Source organism: Artibeus jamaicensis, unplaced genomic scaffold, assembly GCF_021234435.1.
Source record: "Artibeus jamaicensis isolate MK-2021 breed Jamaican fruit bat unplaced genomic scaffold, CSHL_Jam_final contig_477, whole genome shotgun sequence".
Lineage (NCBI taxonomy): Eukaryota > Metazoa > Chordata > Mammalia > Chiroptera > Phyllostomidae > Artibeus > Artibeus jamaicensis.
In genome coordinates, this window is record NW_026521854.1 from 4,037,761 (window position 1) to 4,056,975 (window position 19,215).

The 19,215-nt window shown below is 38.8% G+C and overlaps 1 protein-coding gene across 1 annotated transcript in view; it reads right to left on the bottom strand.

Annotated features, from left to right (window-relative positions):
- PIWIL2 (piwi like RNA-mediated gene silencing 2) overlaps positions 1-19,215 on the bottom strand; it is a 62,978-nt gene that overhangs the window by 17,921 nt on the left and 25,842 nt on the right. The window contains exons 12-18 of the mRNA XM_037152849.2: positions 19,004-19,144; positions 17,861-17,974; positions 16,472-16,660; positions 14,367-14,468; positions 13,683-13,799; positions 13,077-13,165; positions 12,039-12,144 (exon numbers count right to left, since the gene is read on the bottom strand). Of these exons, the coding sequence (XP_037008744.2) occupies positions 12,039-12,144; positions 13,077-13,165; positions 13,683-13,799; positions 14,367-14,468; positions 16,472-16,660; positions 17,861-17,974; positions 19,004-19,144 (858 nt within the window). The remainder of the gene's footprint in view (positions 1-12,038; positions 12,145-13,076; positions 13,166-13,682; positions 13,800-14,366; positions 14,469-16,471; positions 16,661-17,860; positions 17,975-19,003; positions 19,145-19,215) is intronic.

The window sequence follows — 19,215 nt, forward strand, 5'->3', positions numbered from 1 at the left end:
TCAAGCTGTGTTTACCTACACCACCATCCTGACCAGAAGCTCCATGTTTTTTAGTACATTCACAAAAGTATAGACCTATCAACACTATTTAATTCCATAATTTCTTCATCATGCCTAGAAGAACCCGCTACCCAAATAGGAGTAACTCCACATTCCTGCCCATGTCCTCATTCTCTGAAAACCAGTAATCAATCTCTTTTTTGTTTCAATGGATTTGGCTACTCTGGATATCTCATAGAAATGGAACAATATAAATGTGGCTTTTTATGTTTAGAATTTCTTTCACTGAGCATATTATCAAGGTTTCTCCCTCACTGTAAGATAGCTTTTCTTGGTACAGAATTCTTGATTCTACCTTCTGTACATCATTTTTAATATGGCATTCCACTGCCTCTAGCTTCCACAATTTCTAATGAGAGAAGTAAGCTCCTCACCTTATTGAAGATGCCTTGAACATAGTAAGTGGCTTTTTCTTGGTGCTTTCAGAATTCCCTCTTGGTCTCCCAGCAGTTTTACTGGGATGTGTCTAGGTAGGGATAACTTTAGGTTTTCTTACTTAGTGTTCGTTGGGCTTCTTAGATGAGTTGGTTGTTGTTTTTCTTCAAATTTGGGAATTGCAGGCTATTATTTCTTCCAACATTCTTTCCCCCCATACTTTCTCTTTACTCACTTTCTGGGAATCACATGATTTTTACGATGCTATGGTTGATGGTATCCCACAGATCTTTGTCTCTATTCGTTTTTCTTCATTTCTTTTTTCTTGCTTTTTCATACACTGGATAAGCTCATTTGATCTATCTCAAGTTTACTCATTATTTCTTCTGCCTAATCAAATCTCTGTAAAGCCCCTGTAGTAAAATTTTCATTTACTATATTTTACAATTCCAGGGATTTCTATACAATTCTTTTAAAAGTTTTTAAAAATTATTCTTACTGATACATATAATTCATATACTATTTAATATGCCAACTTAAAGTGCAAAATCCAATATCTTTTAGTATATTCACTAATATGTACAACCAAACCAGAGTCTATTTTATAACTTTTCAATTACCTCATGAAGAAACTCCATATTCATTAGCCATTACCTCCCTACTCTCCCTCCCAACTTCTCCCTACCCTAGTTAGCCTCAAGCAACCATAATGTACTTTCTTTCCTGTGTATTTCCCTGTTATGAGTATTTGTCATAAATGAAATCACTATGTGATCTATTGTGACTGGATTCTTTCTCTTAGTGGAACATTTTCAAGGTTAAAGTATTGCTTGCTATTTGTCTCACATGTTCTACATTCTTTTTCCTTCCTTAAAACTTTATTATTTTTTTTTTACTATTTTCTCTTCCTCATTGGGTAGTTGTATACTTTTTTATTAATCTTATACTGGCTACCCTAGAAACCACAACACAAAACTTCAGCGTATCAAAGTGTAATATAAATTGGTACTTTCACTTTTACTCAACAATTCAAGGAACTAAAAGCACTGAAATTTCAATGTAGTCCCATTTGTTTTTTTGTTTCCCTTGCCCCAGAATATAAATCAGAAAAAAATATTACTAACAAATGTCATAAGATTTTTTTTGTAAAGACTTTATCTCTAGAGGGGAAGGGAAGGAGAGAAAGAGTGAAATATCAATGTTTGGTTGCCTCTCGCGCATCCCTTGCTAGGATCTGGCCTGCAACCCAGGCATGTGCCCTGACTGGGAATCAAACCACGGTTGTTTGGTTTGCAGGTCCGCACTCAGTCCACTGAGCTACACCAGCCAGGGTTCAATGTCATAAGATTTTACTATGTTTTTTTCTTAAGAGTTTTATGGTTTTGAGTTTTACATTTAAGTCTTTAACCCATTTAAACTTTATTCTTCTATACGGTATAAGAAGGTACACCTTTATTATGTACAGTAAATGAAGGTACACCTTCATTATATACAGTAAATGAAGATTAACTTCATTTACTGTATATAATGTGCCCAATTTTCCTAACACCATTTATTGAATAGACTTCTTTACCCCACTGTCCCTGCCACCTTTGTCATATATTAACAGACTATATGACTGTGGGTTTATTTCTGGGCTCTCTATTCTTTTGCACTGGCCCACAGACATTTTAATACCAGTACCATGCTGTTTCATTATAGTCTTATAGTATAGTTTGGTATCAGGCAGCATGGCATCTCTAACATCTCAAGATTGCTGTGGTTATTTGGGGTCTTTTGTGGTTCCATATACATTTTTGGATTATTTATTGTAGTTGTGTGAAAACATCATTATTTCGATAGGAAATGTAGTGAATCTATAGATTGCTTTGGGTAGTACAGACATTTTAATTATGCTAATTCTCCCTATCCATGAGCACAGTATATACTACCATTTATTTGTATCTTATTCAATTTCTTTCTTCAGTGTCTTATAATTTTCTGAGTATAGGTCTTTTACCTCCTTGGTTAAATTGATTCCTAGGTATTTTTTGATGCAATTGTAAATGAAATTCCTTTATTTAGTTTCCCTTTCTGACAGTTCATTCTTGCTATATAAAAATGCAAATGATTCTTGTATATTTATTTTGTATCCTGCTACATTACTGAATTCATTTCCATTCTAGCAGTTTTATGGTATAATCCTCAGGGATTATACCATCTACAGTATAATCTATAATACTATCTACAGTATTAGGTCGTGTTCAAATAATGACAATTTTACTTCTTCCTTTCCAATTCGGATGCCTATTATTTCTTCTTTTTGTCTGACTGCTGTGGCTAGGACTCTAGTAGTGTGTTGAATAAGAGAGATGAAAGTGGACATTCTTGTCTTGTTCCTAACATTAAGGAAGACACTTTTAGTTTTTCCCAGTTGAGTATGATGTTAGCTGTTGGTTTGTCACATATAACCTTTATTATGTTGAGGTATGTTCCCTCCAATCCCAATTTGCTGGGTTTTTAAAAAATCATAAATGGGTGCCAGATTTTTGTCAAATGCTTTTCATGCATCTATTGGAATGGTAATATAATTGTTATCCTTTTGTTTAGATGGTGTACCATGTTAATTAATTTATGAATATTGTACCAACCTTGCATCCCAGGAATAAATCCCAGTTGGTCATAGTGTACGGTCTTTTTTAAGTATTGCTGAATTGAGTTGACAAATATTTTGTTGATGCCTTTTACATCTATGTTCATCAGGGATATTGGCCTGTAATTTTATTTTTGAGGGGGGGTGTCTTTATCTGGTTTTGAAATTAGGATAATGCTGGCCTCATAAAATGAGCTTGGCATTTATTTTCCTTAAGCACTTTATAGCTATTATTTTATTATCTTGCTTATGCTGTTTCCTTTCACAGGTTAGCTATTATTCCATTTTTTGGTCCTTTAATGGGAAATTCTTTTATTTTCCTTTGACTGATATACATATGGTCTTTACTTTCACCAGTTTTATATAAGTGTACTTCTTAAGTTTACTTTTATTTTTAATACATCCTGTTTGGGATTTGTTAAATTTTTTGTATCTATGCCTTCTATCTTCTATCACTTTTGGAATATTCTTTACTATTGTCTTTTCAGATGGTTCCTCTTACACCCTCTCTAACCTCCCAATGGGATGCTTATTATGCATATATTATATTTTAACTTCATATCCTCCTGTCTGTTGCCCTATTATATTTTCTAACCTTTCATATCTCAATGCTTCAGTCTGATTTTTTCTTTTTTAAATTTTATTTATTTTTAGAGAAGAGAAGGGAAGGAGGTAGAGGGAGAGAAACATCTATTGTGGTTGCCTCTTACATGCCCCCTACTGGGGACCTGGCTCACAACCCAGGCATGTGCCCTAAACTGGGAATTGAGCTGGCAACCCTTTGGTTTACAGTCCAGCACTCAATCCACTGAGCCACATCAGCTAGGGCTCAGTCTGATTTTCTTATCTATTTTTCAGTTGGCTCACTACTTCAATTAAAGTCTACACTACTGTTACCCATTTTTTAATGCAAGGAGTGGTGTTTCCCCAAAATTTGTATGTTGAAGTCCTAACCCCTAGTTCCTTTGCATGTGACTGTATTTGGAGATGAAGGCTTTAAAGAAGTTATTAAACCCTGAATTGCGTGGGTCAGTTGGCTGGGTGCCACTCTGCCAAAGCAAAAGGCTACTGATACAATTTCCAGTTAGGGCACACGCCTGGGTTGTGGGCAGGTTCCCAGTAGGGGTGTGTGCAAGGGGCAACTGACAGATGTTTCTCTCACACATCGAAGTTTCTCTCCCTCCCCCTCTCTCCCCTTCCCTTATCTCTAAAAGAAATGAATAAAATCTTTAAAAATATTAAATTAAAAAGTTATTAAGTTTAAATGAGGTCATTGGGATGGGCCCTAACTAAATATAACAAGAGGAGATGAGGATACAGATACACAAAGAGTAAAGACCATGTACCAGAAAGAGAATACAGTATCTACAAGACAAGGACAAAGACCGCTAAAGAATCCAAACCTGCCAGCACCCTGATCTTGGACCCCCATCCTCTAGAACTGTGAGCAAATAAATATTTGTCCTTCAAGCCACCCAGCTATGGTATGTCGTTATGGAAGCTCTAGCAACCTAATATACCCATCCATTGAGTGAATTTGTTTAGCATAATTTCCATTCTAGAAATTCCAATTGCTTTTTTAATAGTTTCTAATTCTTTGCTAAAATTTCTAATGTTATCTTTTATCTCTTTGAACACATTCAGTGCACCTATTTTTAAATGTGCCTGACTGCTCAATTAATTGAGTTTTCTGTGGATCGGGATCGATTATTTGTTGTTTCTCTTGGTCTTACTTAGTGTCTTCATTTTCTCTCCATGTGTTATTAGTTATTATCTATTGTTTACTAGACATTGTAGAAACAGTTTGACGCCTAGGATAATGTTAATCTTCCTTAACTGATTCTGGCAAGTAAGCAGTGAAATTAATAGCTCACCTAAATCCATAGATAAGGACTGAAATAAATCATAGTTGGTCTACCAATAGTTTTTCTTTACTCCTGGTTTTTAGTTCTTTAGATTCACAGCCCAAAGAATGGGGAGTGTGCTCAGGACCACCACTGCTTTGGGGGCCCTGGTCTCTAGTTTTTGATCCCTAAAAACTTTCAAACATCCTGCAAATCTTTTCAACATTTCAGCTGCCTCTTCAATAATTAGCATATGTGTAATATGCTAATGTCTAAGCTTTCTGTCTTTTTGTATCTTGGCTTTCTTATTCTTTTTTGCTTTATTACTCTTCAATTACACTTCATATTACCTATCACATTATATATGTATATATATAAATTTATGTATGTGTATATGTATATACCTATACTTATATATGTACACATAATGCATGTGTACATATATATGTGTATGTTTAATGTATTTCTTTTTAAATATTACATGCCAAACACAGTATTTACAATACTGTTAACAGAAATACTGTAGGGCCTAGAATGGTGTTCTTCACACAGAACAGATTTAAGTTTATTTGTTCCCAGTGTGTGGAGTTTTAATACTATGAAACACTTGGGAACACTAGCACTCTGTGTTATTGTACCTGATTTTATGGGTTGAAATACTTCTAAGATGAGCCATAGTCTGCTCTAAGGGCTTATATACCTCTCAGTCACCCTTAGATCTCAGATGAAACACTCCTCAGAGAATACTTCTTGAATGTGAAAGGACCTCCACAAATCTGTTCCTCCATTTAAGCAATAAGTACACTGCAAAACTGGTCAAAATAAACTTCTTCATAACTACTAATAGTAACCAAAAACTTTCAACAATTGGAAGAGCATTTATACAATAAAAAGGACTGCATCTCAGTAAGAACAATGATTTTGTTGTGTTTTACCTTGCTCTATGCACACTCCCTTTTCTCTGAAGTAGCTGTTATACCTGCAGCTTCACTACCAACCATGTTAATGTAAAAGTAATCTACTAGTCCCTAGAGGGGGCAGAACAAGTACCAGACATTTAAAGAAGTCTTCGTGCAGCCATTACCTGGTTACTAAGCTAAAAAGGAGGAGGTTTTAGTAGCTATGCACACTTCAGACTACAGTGATCACAGAATCAGGCCAAGAAACTCATGGAACAAGCAACAGTAACAGCAATCTTTGTGTGTGGAGATAGAGTTGCCACATTATATTAAAAAAATACCCATTCTTCAATAAAAATTTTTGAGACATACCAACAAATAAAGTATGGTCTATACGCATGGGAAAAAGTAAACAATAAAAACTGTCCTATAGGTTGGGTTTTACTAGACAAGTACTTTAAACCAACTATTGCAAATACTATCCAAAGACTAAAGAAAACCACATCTAAAGACCTTAAGGAAAGTATGAGAAGTGTCTCACCAAATAGAGACTATCAATAAAGAGATAAAAATGATAAGAAACAAACAGAGCCCTGGCTGGTGTAGCTCAGTGGATTGAGCCCGGGGCCTGTGAAGCAAAGGGTCGCCGGTTCGATTCCCAGTCAGGGCACATGCCTGGGTTGCAGGCCAGGTCCCCAATAGGGGACACATGAGAGGCAACCACACATTAATGTTTCTCTTCCACACTTTCTCCTTCCCTTCCCCTCTCTCTAAAAATAAATAAAATATTAAAAAAAAAACAAACTGTGGTGTTGAACAGTATAACAACTACAATGAAAAAATCACTAGAGAGGCTTAACAGCACGTTTGATCAGGCAGAAGACATAATTACAAACTATTAGATAGGTCAATTGAGTTTATTCAGTGGGAAAACAGAAGGAATAATAAACAAATGAAGCCTCTGAGACCTGTGAGGCACTGTCAAGCATACCAACATAACAGGAGTCTAGTAGGAGAGAAAAGGGGGCAAAAGGAAAATTTGCATAAATGGTAGACTAACAATTTCCAAATCTGAAGAAAAAGTTAACTGCACATCCAAGAAGCCTAAGGAACATGAAGTAGCATGACTCAAACATGATCTGAAACATCAGCTCTTCCCTGGGTATTCAGTTTAATGGCCAACGCTGCAGATTTTCAACTTTCTATCCTCCATAAATGTTAGCTAAGTCCTTAAAATAAATCTGTTTATACACACATAATACCCTATTGCCTCTGTTTCTACGGAGAACCATAATACAGAATTAGAACAAAGGAAGAGAGAAAGAGACTACAACTACACAGGGACAGAGTTTTTTTATATTACCGAAATTAGATTGGTATTAGTCTGAACAAGACTGTTATAAATTAAAAGGCAGAAAAAATATTTGATAAAATCCAACACACTTTTAATATAAAAACGCTCATCAAATTAGAAATTAGAAGGAAACAGAATAAAGGAAGTTCATGGAAAACACACTGTTAATATACTCAATGGTGAAATACTTGAAACTGTTCCCCTAAGATCAGGAAAAAGACAAGAATGCCTGTTTTCACCACTATTATTCAAACTTGTACTGAAAATTCCAGCCTAAGCAACTAAGCCAAAAAAAAAAGAAATGAAAGGCATCAAAATTGTAAAGAAAGAAGTATAACTACCTCTATATGCAGATAATGTAATTGTATTGTCCCAAAGAATTTTCAAATTCCAAAGAATTTTTTAAAGGGTAATAAATAAATTCAGAAAATTGTAGGGTTAAGGGTTACATGCTAAAACAAGTTGCATTCCAATAAACCTGTAGTGAACAATTTAAAAGTGACATTAATAAAATCATTTCATTTATAACTATAATTGCATCCAAGAGAATCAAATACCTAGAAATAAATTTAACCAAGGTGGTAACATACTTTTACATGTAAACTATAAAGCACTGCTGAAAAATTAAGGCAGACCTAAATACATGGAAAGATACCTTAGGGCCATATATTGCAAGACTGAGTATAATGAAGATGACAGTATTTGCAAAACCATTTACACATTCAATAAAAATCTTATTAAAATTCCATGGCTTTTTTTGCACAAATGGAAATGCATATACTCAAATTCATATGGAATTCTAAGTGGCCCCAAATAGCTAAAATAGTATCAAAAAAGGAACAAAACTGGGAGATTCACACTTCCCAATTTCAAAACTAACTAAAAAGAAACGGCAATCAAAATAGCATTTTACTGACATGAGGATGGACAGCAGACCAATGGAATAGAATTTAGAGTTCAGAAATAAACTCGTACAGCAGGGATAAATGGTGCAGAAGGAGCCTTGACTTGGGGTGGTGAACACACAATATACAGATGATATATTGTAGAGTTGTATACCCAAAACCTATGTAATTTTATTAAATGAATTTAAAAAAAAGAAAAGAAATCCAAACACCTACAGCCCATTGATTTTTAACAAGAAGGCCAATACTTTACCATGAAAAGAGAACACAGTCTCTTCAGCAAGAGCTTCTGAGACAAGCAGATAACCGTACACAAAAGAATAAAGTACCTCATTTCACATTAAGTTTACCTCCAAATGGATCAATGACCTAAATATAAAAGCTAAAGCTGTGAAACTGTTAAAAGAAAATACAGGAGTAAATCTCAGTCAGATTTGGCAACAGATTCTTAGATTTGACACCAAAAGCATAGGAACAAAATAAGAAAAAAATGAAATGGACTTTGTCAAGATTTAAAACTTCTGTGCATCAAATAACATTATCAAGAAAGTGAGACACCCTACAGAAAAGGCAAAAATATTTGCAAATCTTGTATCAAACAAGGGCTCTGTATCCAGAATGTTTTTTAAAAAACCCTCTTATAACTCAACAACAAAAAGACAAATAGCTCAATTAAAAAGTGGGGAAAAGATTTGAAAAGACTTTGCCAAAGAGAATATACAAATGGACAATAAGCATATAAATATCGCTGGTCATTAAGGAAATGCAAGTTAATTTAAAAATGAAAAGTAAAAAGTGTTAGTGAGCACGTGAATAAACTGGAACCCTTGTACATGGCTGTGAGGAATGTAAAATGGTGCAGCCACTGTAGAAACCAGTGTGGGAGTTTTTCAAAGTTAAACACAGAGTTACCATATGACCCATCAGTTTTACTCCTAGGTATGTACCCAAAAGAACTGAAAATCGGCACTCTAACAAATACACAGACAAGCATCTGTGCAGCCACAGTATAGTCAAAAGGTAGGAACAGTCAAAATGTCCATTAACCATGAACGGATAAACACTGTGAAATATACGTACAGTGGAATATTCTTCATCCATGAAAAGTAACAAAGTACTTATATATACAACTTAGATGAGCCTTAAAAATATGCTCAATGAAAGAAGCCAAAAACAAAAGTTCACGTATTTTATGATTATTTCTATGTAATAGATCTGAAATCAGCAAATTCATAGAAACAGAATGCAAAGTAAATGTTACCAGGAAGTAGGGGGGGAAGGTGAATGGCGACTAATTACCCCGTCCCAGGATCAGAAAGTGGCTGGAACCAGCAAGCGACTCTCCTGGGGTACTTGCCTGAGGTGGCACCCGGCCCATGAGTGAGTGGACACTGGGGGCTGCAGCAATGTGGAAGTGGGCTGCATCTAGACATACGTCTCCTGCACCCTCTCATGTGCCAAATACCAGTAAGAACTGCTCCGTGTGCCCAGAGGAGAAACAGAGAATGCAGACGGCATTCCCCGGGGCAGACTCCGAAGGAAAGGTCCTGCGCAGAGCTGGCAAGCTGCACTGACCCTGGAGGCTCCAGGGGCTACAAACAGCTCCTGGGAAAAACAGACACCTTTTGTGGGTGGGGCTTTGCATACCTACTGGTAGATACTACTGCACAAAATACTAAAAAAGGACTAACGCAGAAAATATTTCACCAATTTAGCTCACCAAGTCCCATTTCTTCAGACTAAAGGACACACTTTTATTATCAGAGTAACAGTTGGACGGAGAATTAGGACGGGCCACTGAAACACTCCGTCTGGAATGGAGGGAAGAAAGAAAGGTGTGAGAGCTGGCTACCACAGTTTTTCATGTGTGCAGTCACACCACATGTGAGTGGCGGCCCACCAGACGGGTTCTCCCGGTCTATGGGACCCAGGGAAGGGGCTAGGGTGGGGCGGATGCAGATATCAGCACACTTTTCTTTGCTTTCCCCCACAGCAGTGTGACACTCTTTTTCCTACCTGGTATAGTGTTTCTTGGATCAAGGCCACAACTGCAGGTGCCAAAAGCTGGGTGTGTACTCCCTTGCTAGAGCGCCTGTGGCCAAGCCCCACTAACAGGGTGGCTCACACAACAGAAATGTACCGTCCCACAGGGCTGGAGGCGAGAAGTCCAAAGTCAAGGCACTGGCAGGGCTGTTTCCTTCTGAAGCCTATGAGAGTCTTTTCCATGACTCCTTGCTCCTGGTTGCCTCGGGTGTTCCTTTGTGACCCCCTTGTGTCTTCACATTGCTTTTCCTCTACATGTATGTGTGTCTGTGTCCCCATCTCCTCTCTTCATAAGGACACAGTCACACTGGATTAGGGCCCACTCTAGTGACCTCATCTTAACTGGGTCACCTGCGAAGGCCCTATTTCCAGTAAGGTTACATTCATGAGTAGGGCTTCAACATCTTTTTGGGGTGGGGGGCACAATTCAACCCATAACAATCTCTAAGCCATAAGTTTGAACTATATTTTTTAATCTTTATGTTAGAGTTCCTAAGGGCCTGACAGGGTAAATAAACTGTGCTTTCACCCTCTCTGGCAAAGCTGAGGTTCACTGGCTCCTCCAAATGTCCAGCATATTCATAATGACATTAGTCAACAAACAGAATGCAGCAGGAGTGACACTGCATGACCTTCCAGGCTAAGGTATAAAAGGCGACATGACTTGCACCTGCTCTCTCAGTCTCCTGGAACACTCACGCACTGAACCCAGACGCCACGCTGTGAGGACGCCCAAGTGAGCAGCTGTGGCACGGCCGCATGGAGAAGAACTGGAGTCCACTGTGCCCCGTCCAGCTTCCTGTGAACACCACAGATGCTCCCTGCATGTTGCTAAGTTTTAGAGTAATTTCTTACACAGCCATCAATAACCAAAGTGTGCTCAAGCAAATTACAACCCAGAGGGAAAGATACATAATGATACAAGAAATTCATATAAGGCAGGATGTGCTAATCACTACACAGAATATAAACTAAGGGCTTTGGGAGAGGAACATAAAAATCTGGCAAAGGGCAAGCGCAGGGGCAGGGGCCCAGGGTGGCAGGGAGTAAAGGAAAAGACTTCACAGAACTTTTGAGTATGGGCCTAAAAGACATAACTTTGAAGGAAAACAACAATGACAAGAAAAAGGAAGGTGTGGTAGAATTTGGCAGCAAAGTAACGTATCACAGGGACTGCCTTAGAGACAAAAATTCAACTTATTTCTACATAATTTACAATCAATCCTGAAACAGTATCAAACTATTTGAAGGACACTGTAAGAAACATTTAGTCTAAAAGAAACAAGGAAGAGTTCTAGATGCTGAGTTTAATCACATGAAATTATTAAATTTCTTTTTGATTAATCTCCATGCAAAGGCCTAAGTCTGACCCTAAGAAATGAAAGTTACTCACCAGTGCTTGCTTTGATGTACTGGCCAAGACAAAGCCTAGTATTCTGCTTGTTCATTTTCCCAGACCCTGTATCAGCTTAATGACAGCAATTCTCTGTGGTTAGCATTCCTGTGAGTTCTGTGGCTAATATATAGGGAGGCATTTGTCTTGAACCCAAATGAAAAGAGCCAGCGCCTAATGACAGCCATAAAGCTGGGTAAATCCATAAACTGCTTTAATTGCTGAAATTTACCCCCAGTCTCCCTGATAAGGGCAAAAAGACTCTGTCTACAGGCATCAGGCTGACAACCTGGGAAATAATCACTATTTACCAAACCAAATGAAAGCATTCAGCTCTGTAGGCTGCTCTGTACAAGCAGCAGCCAGAGAAAAGCCCTGTCAAGCTGCCTGCTCAGCAATGACCAACCCTTTGGTTTGCTTAAGAGACTCACCTTCAAGGTGGGATCCCTCCCACCAAATCAGACTGGCTCTGGAAGTGCTCAGGTACACAGTCCTTCAAACCCTCAAAGCTTTAGGATTCCCATTCTCCTCACCTCATAAAACTTTTTTAAGGAGCCCACCAGGCATAGCTTCAGGCTGTCCACAATCTCTTGATGCGGCATCTGGAATACCACTCGTGAAAACCACTTTGTGAGGGTGCTGGGGTGGAGGAGTAAGGAGAGAGAAAGAGGAAAGCATGAACACACACTCACAGAGGAAGGCCTGCAGCCTGAATGGCGGCACGCACGGGCGTCTCTAAGCCCCAGTGCAACAACAGGTAGCAAATTATTTATGCTACGCAAGAAGCCACACGTGACACACACTGGGACTGGTGTGTGTGTGTGTCATACACAGAATGTAAAAATATAGGCATAGTTGTGGATACTTGCCACAAAAATGCTTCCAGCCTAAAAAACTGGACAGTACTGAGACCCACCAACACAGGACTAGCGAAGCCCACTGTGCTGTGGCACCCAACCATCTCCCCACAAGAGTTAAAGACAACTGGTTGAGAATTACTTGTATTGATATGGAGAAATGTCCAAAACATACCGTTTAAGCACAAAAATCAAGCTGAGGAACAGTATACAAGTACTGTGCCACCTGTACATGCATACACACAGCACCTCTGTGTGTCAGCACGTGCACAGAAGAGAACCTGAAAGTATATACACGTCAAACCTGACATAGTGGTTAAAAGAAAATAAACCATAAAAAAACTCCCTTTTACATTTCAGCAGGTATTTGCATGGGCATGCCTTAACGTTACAGTCAGAACAAATAAACAAAAACCCCTTCACTTCTAGGGGGAAAAAAACACCACTGACAAGACACAGCCCCCATTCTGACAGAGACTGCACGGCAGCCAGGGAACAAACTTACACATGTGACAAGTTCGATAAAGAGACCGTGTAAACTAATACTGTAGGAAGATGTAAGAGGAAGGAGTTGAATATACTTTCATGTATTAGATAAAAGAAAGTATACTTTTACTATAATATGAAATACTCAAAAATATTGGCTGTATTTATAATAAGATTAGCTATTGAGACGAGGTAACCGAACAAAGTGGCACGAAGCAAGGTGCTTACAGGTTGATGCTCGCCACGAAGCCGACCACGGAGCGCATGCCCCTGTTGGGGTCATGGTAAACATCCATCCCGATCACCATTAACTGTTTCTGTTAGGAAACAAAAAGTGAATGAAAAAAAACCATCTTTAATTACTATCTGAACCCCAAAGCAACATAAGAACAACTTCTGGGAAAGGCACACAACACAAAGTCATAGATGTGGATCAGGGACAGCACCCTTTTTCTGTGGAGGACTAGAGGGTAACTGGTCTCAAGCTTTGCGAGCCAAATGTCTCCACAGGAACCACTCAGTCCACCGCAGCAGCACAAAAGCAGCCACAACAGTCCACAAAGGAGTACAGTATCTCCCAATAAAACTGCACTTAAGGACACTGACCACTGACTTTCACGTAATTTTCATCTTCCAGAAAATATTAGCTTTACTTTTATTCCACCATTTAAAAAATGCAAGAACCATTCTTAGCTCATGGTCTACACAAAAACAGGCAAGGAGCTCCATTGAGACTACTAAGCACTGAAAGTAGGCTAACCCCACAAGGAAAATAGGTAGGCAGGATTCTCTGCAGAGCTGACTTGAATGAAGACATATCTCAGCATCACTCACCAGAGGAATATCCACTCCCCAGAGCTCACCACCTAATTTACAGTTAATCTGAAGTAAAATTTTCTGTGCCACACTCCGAAGCTTGGTTGGCTGACCAATGGTTCGGGCATTGATGACCTATAACACAGGGACCAAAAGGTGTGGGGAAAGAAGACACTGTCAACCTCTCAGACAAGGTAAACAATCCAAAGTATATATTCTATTTGTTTGAGAAACTCCAGTTAGCAGCTAATATACTCTGCATTAATAGTTCTAACTGTAGGGTTTCTAGGCACATGCGCGCGCGTGTGCACACACACACACACACACAATACAAACTCAAACTAAAATTGAAAAACACAAGCAAAAACCTTCAAAAGATCTCATGCAGAGTAAAAATTTTTTCAACCTCCAGATGAAAACAGCTTTCCCCTCTTTGAGTGAAGGCTGTACTCTCAGGACCCAGTCACGGGAAACCACTTATAGAGACTCACCCTCTGAACACGCCAAAGTACTCATCTGTGAACCCGAAGGCAGCCGCCCGCCTTCTCCAGGTTACTGTGATAAGGGGAATGTTTTGTAGGAGGGCCTACACATGCTGCTTCTAACAGTTACTTCAGTCTTTTTGCACACACATACCCGCTCTTTTTCAAGCCCCAAGGGAGGCTGGTTTCCACCTGCGCCTCCTGCCCGGCTCCCACTCACCTGTGAAGGCACTGGAGCCTGCACACAGCACAGCTTTTTAATGGCCCCATAGAGATCGTCACGTGTGCCTGTGATGATGCACACGACCATCTGAATCTTCCCCTAGAGGAGATCAAGTATATATAAGTCAGGCTTGGGAACTCTGACAGGGCTCCAGTCAGAGGCCGTCTGAGAGTCCGGTAAGCCAAGGCCCCTTTAACGCAGAGAGAGGACTGAAATAGAGGTGGTGGACATTCTAATACAGAAAAGGGTCCCTGAACCGAATGTTGGGACCAGGGCTTCTTTGCACAGATATGTAATATGTTACCAAAAATTACTGAGAGCTAAGTATTTCATTTATTTATTAGGAAGCTTAAGATACCTGGAAAAGGACCAGACTTGAAAATATGCAAAGGTTACTTATTACATGCTGCTTTCAATTCTCTGCAATGTTTTTACCACTCTCTTTAGTGAACTAAGCACCTTATTGTACCCACATCACACAACTTTGAGGACACATGGAATTCAATACCTCAAGAAACGATTCAGGGCCAAATGCAGGTGAAAATAAAGCTACTGCCAAATCCACACGTAGCACTCTTTCTCTCTGGTTAGAAGAGAAATGATAATGCCAGCAGCACATCCCATATCAGCACCCTTGACCCCTCACTGCTTCAGAGATCCAGCACTAAAAATAGAGAATCTTTCGAAGTCTGAATAAATAAAAGTAGCACTCCAGTGAAATAAGTTGGCCAAAACGGCTATTAAAGATAAATCAGTAGTAGTCTATTGGAAATCAAGATCAGTATTAGATAAGACTTCTCAGAGGACGTTCCAGCAATCACATCAAAAAACTTCCCAAGTCACGTGGAATACAGGCTGCACATGGGCAGCCTATTATGGGCTTGGATCTAGCAAACAGATGTGGCTTTTCAGTCCCTAAAATGATTCATAAGGTTCTTTTTTTATTATTAGCACTTTAACATAGGGAAGTGCACATATATGCAAATCTAGGTTCTCGGCTTCTATTGAAAAAAAAATCAATTTGACAAGCTGGACTTTTGTCTGCAGTCATGGGGTTTACTCTTTTTAGTTCATCACAGTCCCCTCCTGGCCCACTCGTCTGTTACTCATCTGGCTCCAGCAGACATCTGAGTTTGTGACCCCTAACGAAGAGAATAATAAAACAGAATGCCATAAAGATTACAGAGCAACAGCAATGCCAAAATGAGCTGAATCTGGTACAAATTATGAATGAAATTCATATCATCACTGCCTGAAAATTGCTGGCAGTACATGCTCAGGAAGAGAATATGAGAGGCTGTAAAATGGGGGAGTGACCGACTGGGTTGTTCCTATGGAAGCAGGGCAGACTTTACCAATGACCAGGCACAGGGGTGGGGGCTGCATAGCAGAGCACAGCAGGCATGGGAAGTTGGGAGGAAATTACAAAGAGAAAGAGAACAGGAGTGTGCTGCTATAGATGGATACACCCAGAGTGGTGGGTCAAACACAAAAAGTTAGGATACCAAGTTAATCTAATTCTAATACTGATCCCAGAAGGACTAATTACTTCCAAAAACTTTCCTCTGCTTTTGTTTCTTCCTTAATCTTCTTCCTCTGTTTCCCTTACATACAAATAAGAGCTACAGGCCTGAACTACTTGAGTTGTGAGGACTGTGATCTGCTCAGCTCCAGTGATCCTGATTGGCCCTGAGCTGATGGGCCACCTGCCAAGTTCATCACTAGAGCAATTTGAATCTAGAGCCAGAGCAAACTGGAATAGCTCAGTACTGAATCGTGCAAGAAGGCACCCGGCCCAAGAAGTTGCTTTCTGAGCACGAAATGTTCTATATAGATAACAAACAAAGTTAAGTCAGCTATTCCCTGAGCCAATTACGTGATGAACAGAACACTAGTATGAGTGTGCCAACATTGAATAAGAGAAGCGAAATTAACTGACAGGCATAAAGGCTATTTTTGTCAGTATTTCACATGCACATGAGTAAGACACAGGTTTCTAAACAGCATCACAGCAGACTGATAACCAAGGTTTATTTAAAATCAAGTATTCGAAGTATTTTAGAACAGACATCCTATAAATCTACTCAAATTAAATTGATTACCTCTGCTCTCAGCATGGATTGAATGGTTCTGATATAGGTCTCAGTTCGATCATCCTTTAGTTCAACCCAGGCTGGTGGACTCATGCGCATGCCAATGGGGCCAGCTATCTTCTCTAACATGTTAACCAGTTCTCGGGCCTGGTCCATAGCTCTCTTTGGGTAAAAGAGTGCCCAGAAATGCATGGGGACCTAGGAACAACCACAGGCTATTTTCAGTACTTCCCATAATTTGAACGCTCCAAACTCACACCACAGAGATGTTATTAGAAAATAAATTGCTTTTCACTCTCTTGGCCTGAGTCTTGCCTTATCTACTTCCTATTACCAACACGAATGTGTTTGTAATACTATACAGGGCATGGAATACTATACGGCAATGAGAATGGAAGCTTTACAGCTACACCTAACAATATGAGTGAAACTCACTAATACAAGGTTGAAGAAACAAAGCTGGACATACAAGAATGTTCACTGTATGGTTTTGAGTACAAAAACAATCAAAACAACACAAGCTCTCTCTCTGGGGAGCACACGTGAGCCTTTCCACTCCAGCTCTTCTCCACCCCCCAACCCCGGCATTATTTTTGCCTCTCTCTAAGTTCCAGGGGCCTTTCTTTTGCCTCTATAACTTCTTTCCTGAGCCAACGCAGCCCAGCCAGCTCACTTCTCCCACCTCTGCAACTTTCTAAATAAACTCTTTCAATGTGAAAAAACCCCAGCTGAAACAAATCTATGCTGTTTGAAGTCACGGTAGTGGCTACTCTAGGGGTATGTGAGGGTGAGACGCAGGGAGGAACGAGGAGTGTGGATGGGGCACTCCTGGGGCTCTAGTGGAGTTCTGTTCCTTAACCCTTTGTGTTGATTACACAGGTCTATTTAACTTGTGAAAATCCATCAAGCTATACACTTAAACATGTAATTTTTTTCTTTAAGTGTACTGCATTTCCATAAAAAGTTTAGAGACAAATGTGTGTATTTTATGTGTGGCCATAAGGACCAGGTTAGCTGAAAATATTTAAAAATAATTACACATCATTTTGTTCTTTCGTTCTCTTGGTAGGAAACTGTTTTAATTTTGTTTGTTTCATGAATAAAAACACCTCCCAAAATCCCTCAGGCAGAAAGAGGGGGAAGAGAAAGGAAGAGTGTGTGGTAGGCTGGAGCTACATGAATTACCGAAGCAATTTATTTTCTTTTTCTAATACTATGGGCTTACCTCTAATAACTCATCACCTTATTCTCTTTGAGGGAGCCTGTTTAGTAGATGATTAAGGATGGGAATTCAGTTGGAACTTTCTCTCAAAATGAAGACACTAAATCTTCCTCCTTCCTAATTCCCATCATTTCAGGAATATTGGTCCTCCCTCCATCACACTGAAAGTCACTTACGGTCAAGATGGAAAGGTCTCTGGTTACTTCCTTAGTCCAGTTTACTTCCTGTGATGTGATAAATGAAGTATTTCTTAAGTTAATTCTTTCCATTGGCAGAACACGTCCTTCAATCTAAACAGAAAGAAAATACCTATGATCTGAACCATCTGCAAACACCATCTAGAAAACCGCTGATACTGTTCTCCCTGGGGATTGCTCAGCTCCCCCACACAGACTTGCCCTGTTACTTCCAACATGGTCTCCCAAGAAAGGGAATAGAAAATGCTGTCTTTCTAAAAGCAGAGAATGCGTACAAAACAATTATAATTTCAAGGTGAACAGGAACATAATCTTCGAATATAGTTTAAGGGAAAAATTGAAAGTAGAAAATTAAAGGTAAAATTCTTAATGCTGAACATAAACTAGTATTCTACTTTATACACAGGAAAATTTGAAAGGAAAAAGCATAAACATAATGAAAGAACAACTTAAAGTTAAGAATAACAAATCAGTTAGACCTAAATGTCCCAAAATAGGAAGATAATCAGGTTGATGATATATCAATACAATAGACTATTTTTGCAATCTTTAAAATCATTTTGCAACTATAATCCTGTTTTTGAAAAAAAAGAAAAGAATGATAAGGCATGCATCATAGGAAACTGAGTAAGTCCATACTCAGCAGTGATTACCTCTGGGGAAGTAATTATGGAGAATTTTTACTTTCCATAACTTCTACTGTTCAGTTTTTTAAAAAACATTAACATACTTTATAATCAAAAAAATCTTAACGGTTTTTTAAACATTATAAAAGTCTATTTAACACAATGAATAACAATACTCACATTAGAAAAGTATAAAGAATCAGACTCACGCTTATGAAAGTAATTTGTGCTGGAAAACTGAAAATGTGGTACCGTTTAAGTTAATAACCCTTTTGCTACCTAATGGACTGGAAATTAACAGCTAGGATCCCTGGAAAATACAGAGAATGAATCTGTAAGAAATACTAGACAAATTAAGTCCAAGAAATTCAGATATATGACTAGGACCAAAAAAAAAAAAAAAACAACTCTAAAATAAAGATAAGATAGGAAGCTACCACTGAGTCTCACAAAGATCAAATCACTGGTTCCTACCCCATCACATTTTCTGGGTTACCTTATGTACATCGTTCTGCAGATAGAGTCCCCAACGTGTTAGTTCATTGTTGGCTGTCTCATTTTTTGAAATTTTCTGTATCAAGCTTTCCAAAGCACTATGGTGCTGTTTGGGGCTCAGGTTGATGTGCTGGGTCAAATCCTAAATACAATTAAAATGAAGATAATTAGTTTTAAGTATTACTTTCTTCACTAGGATGTTAAATAAACCCC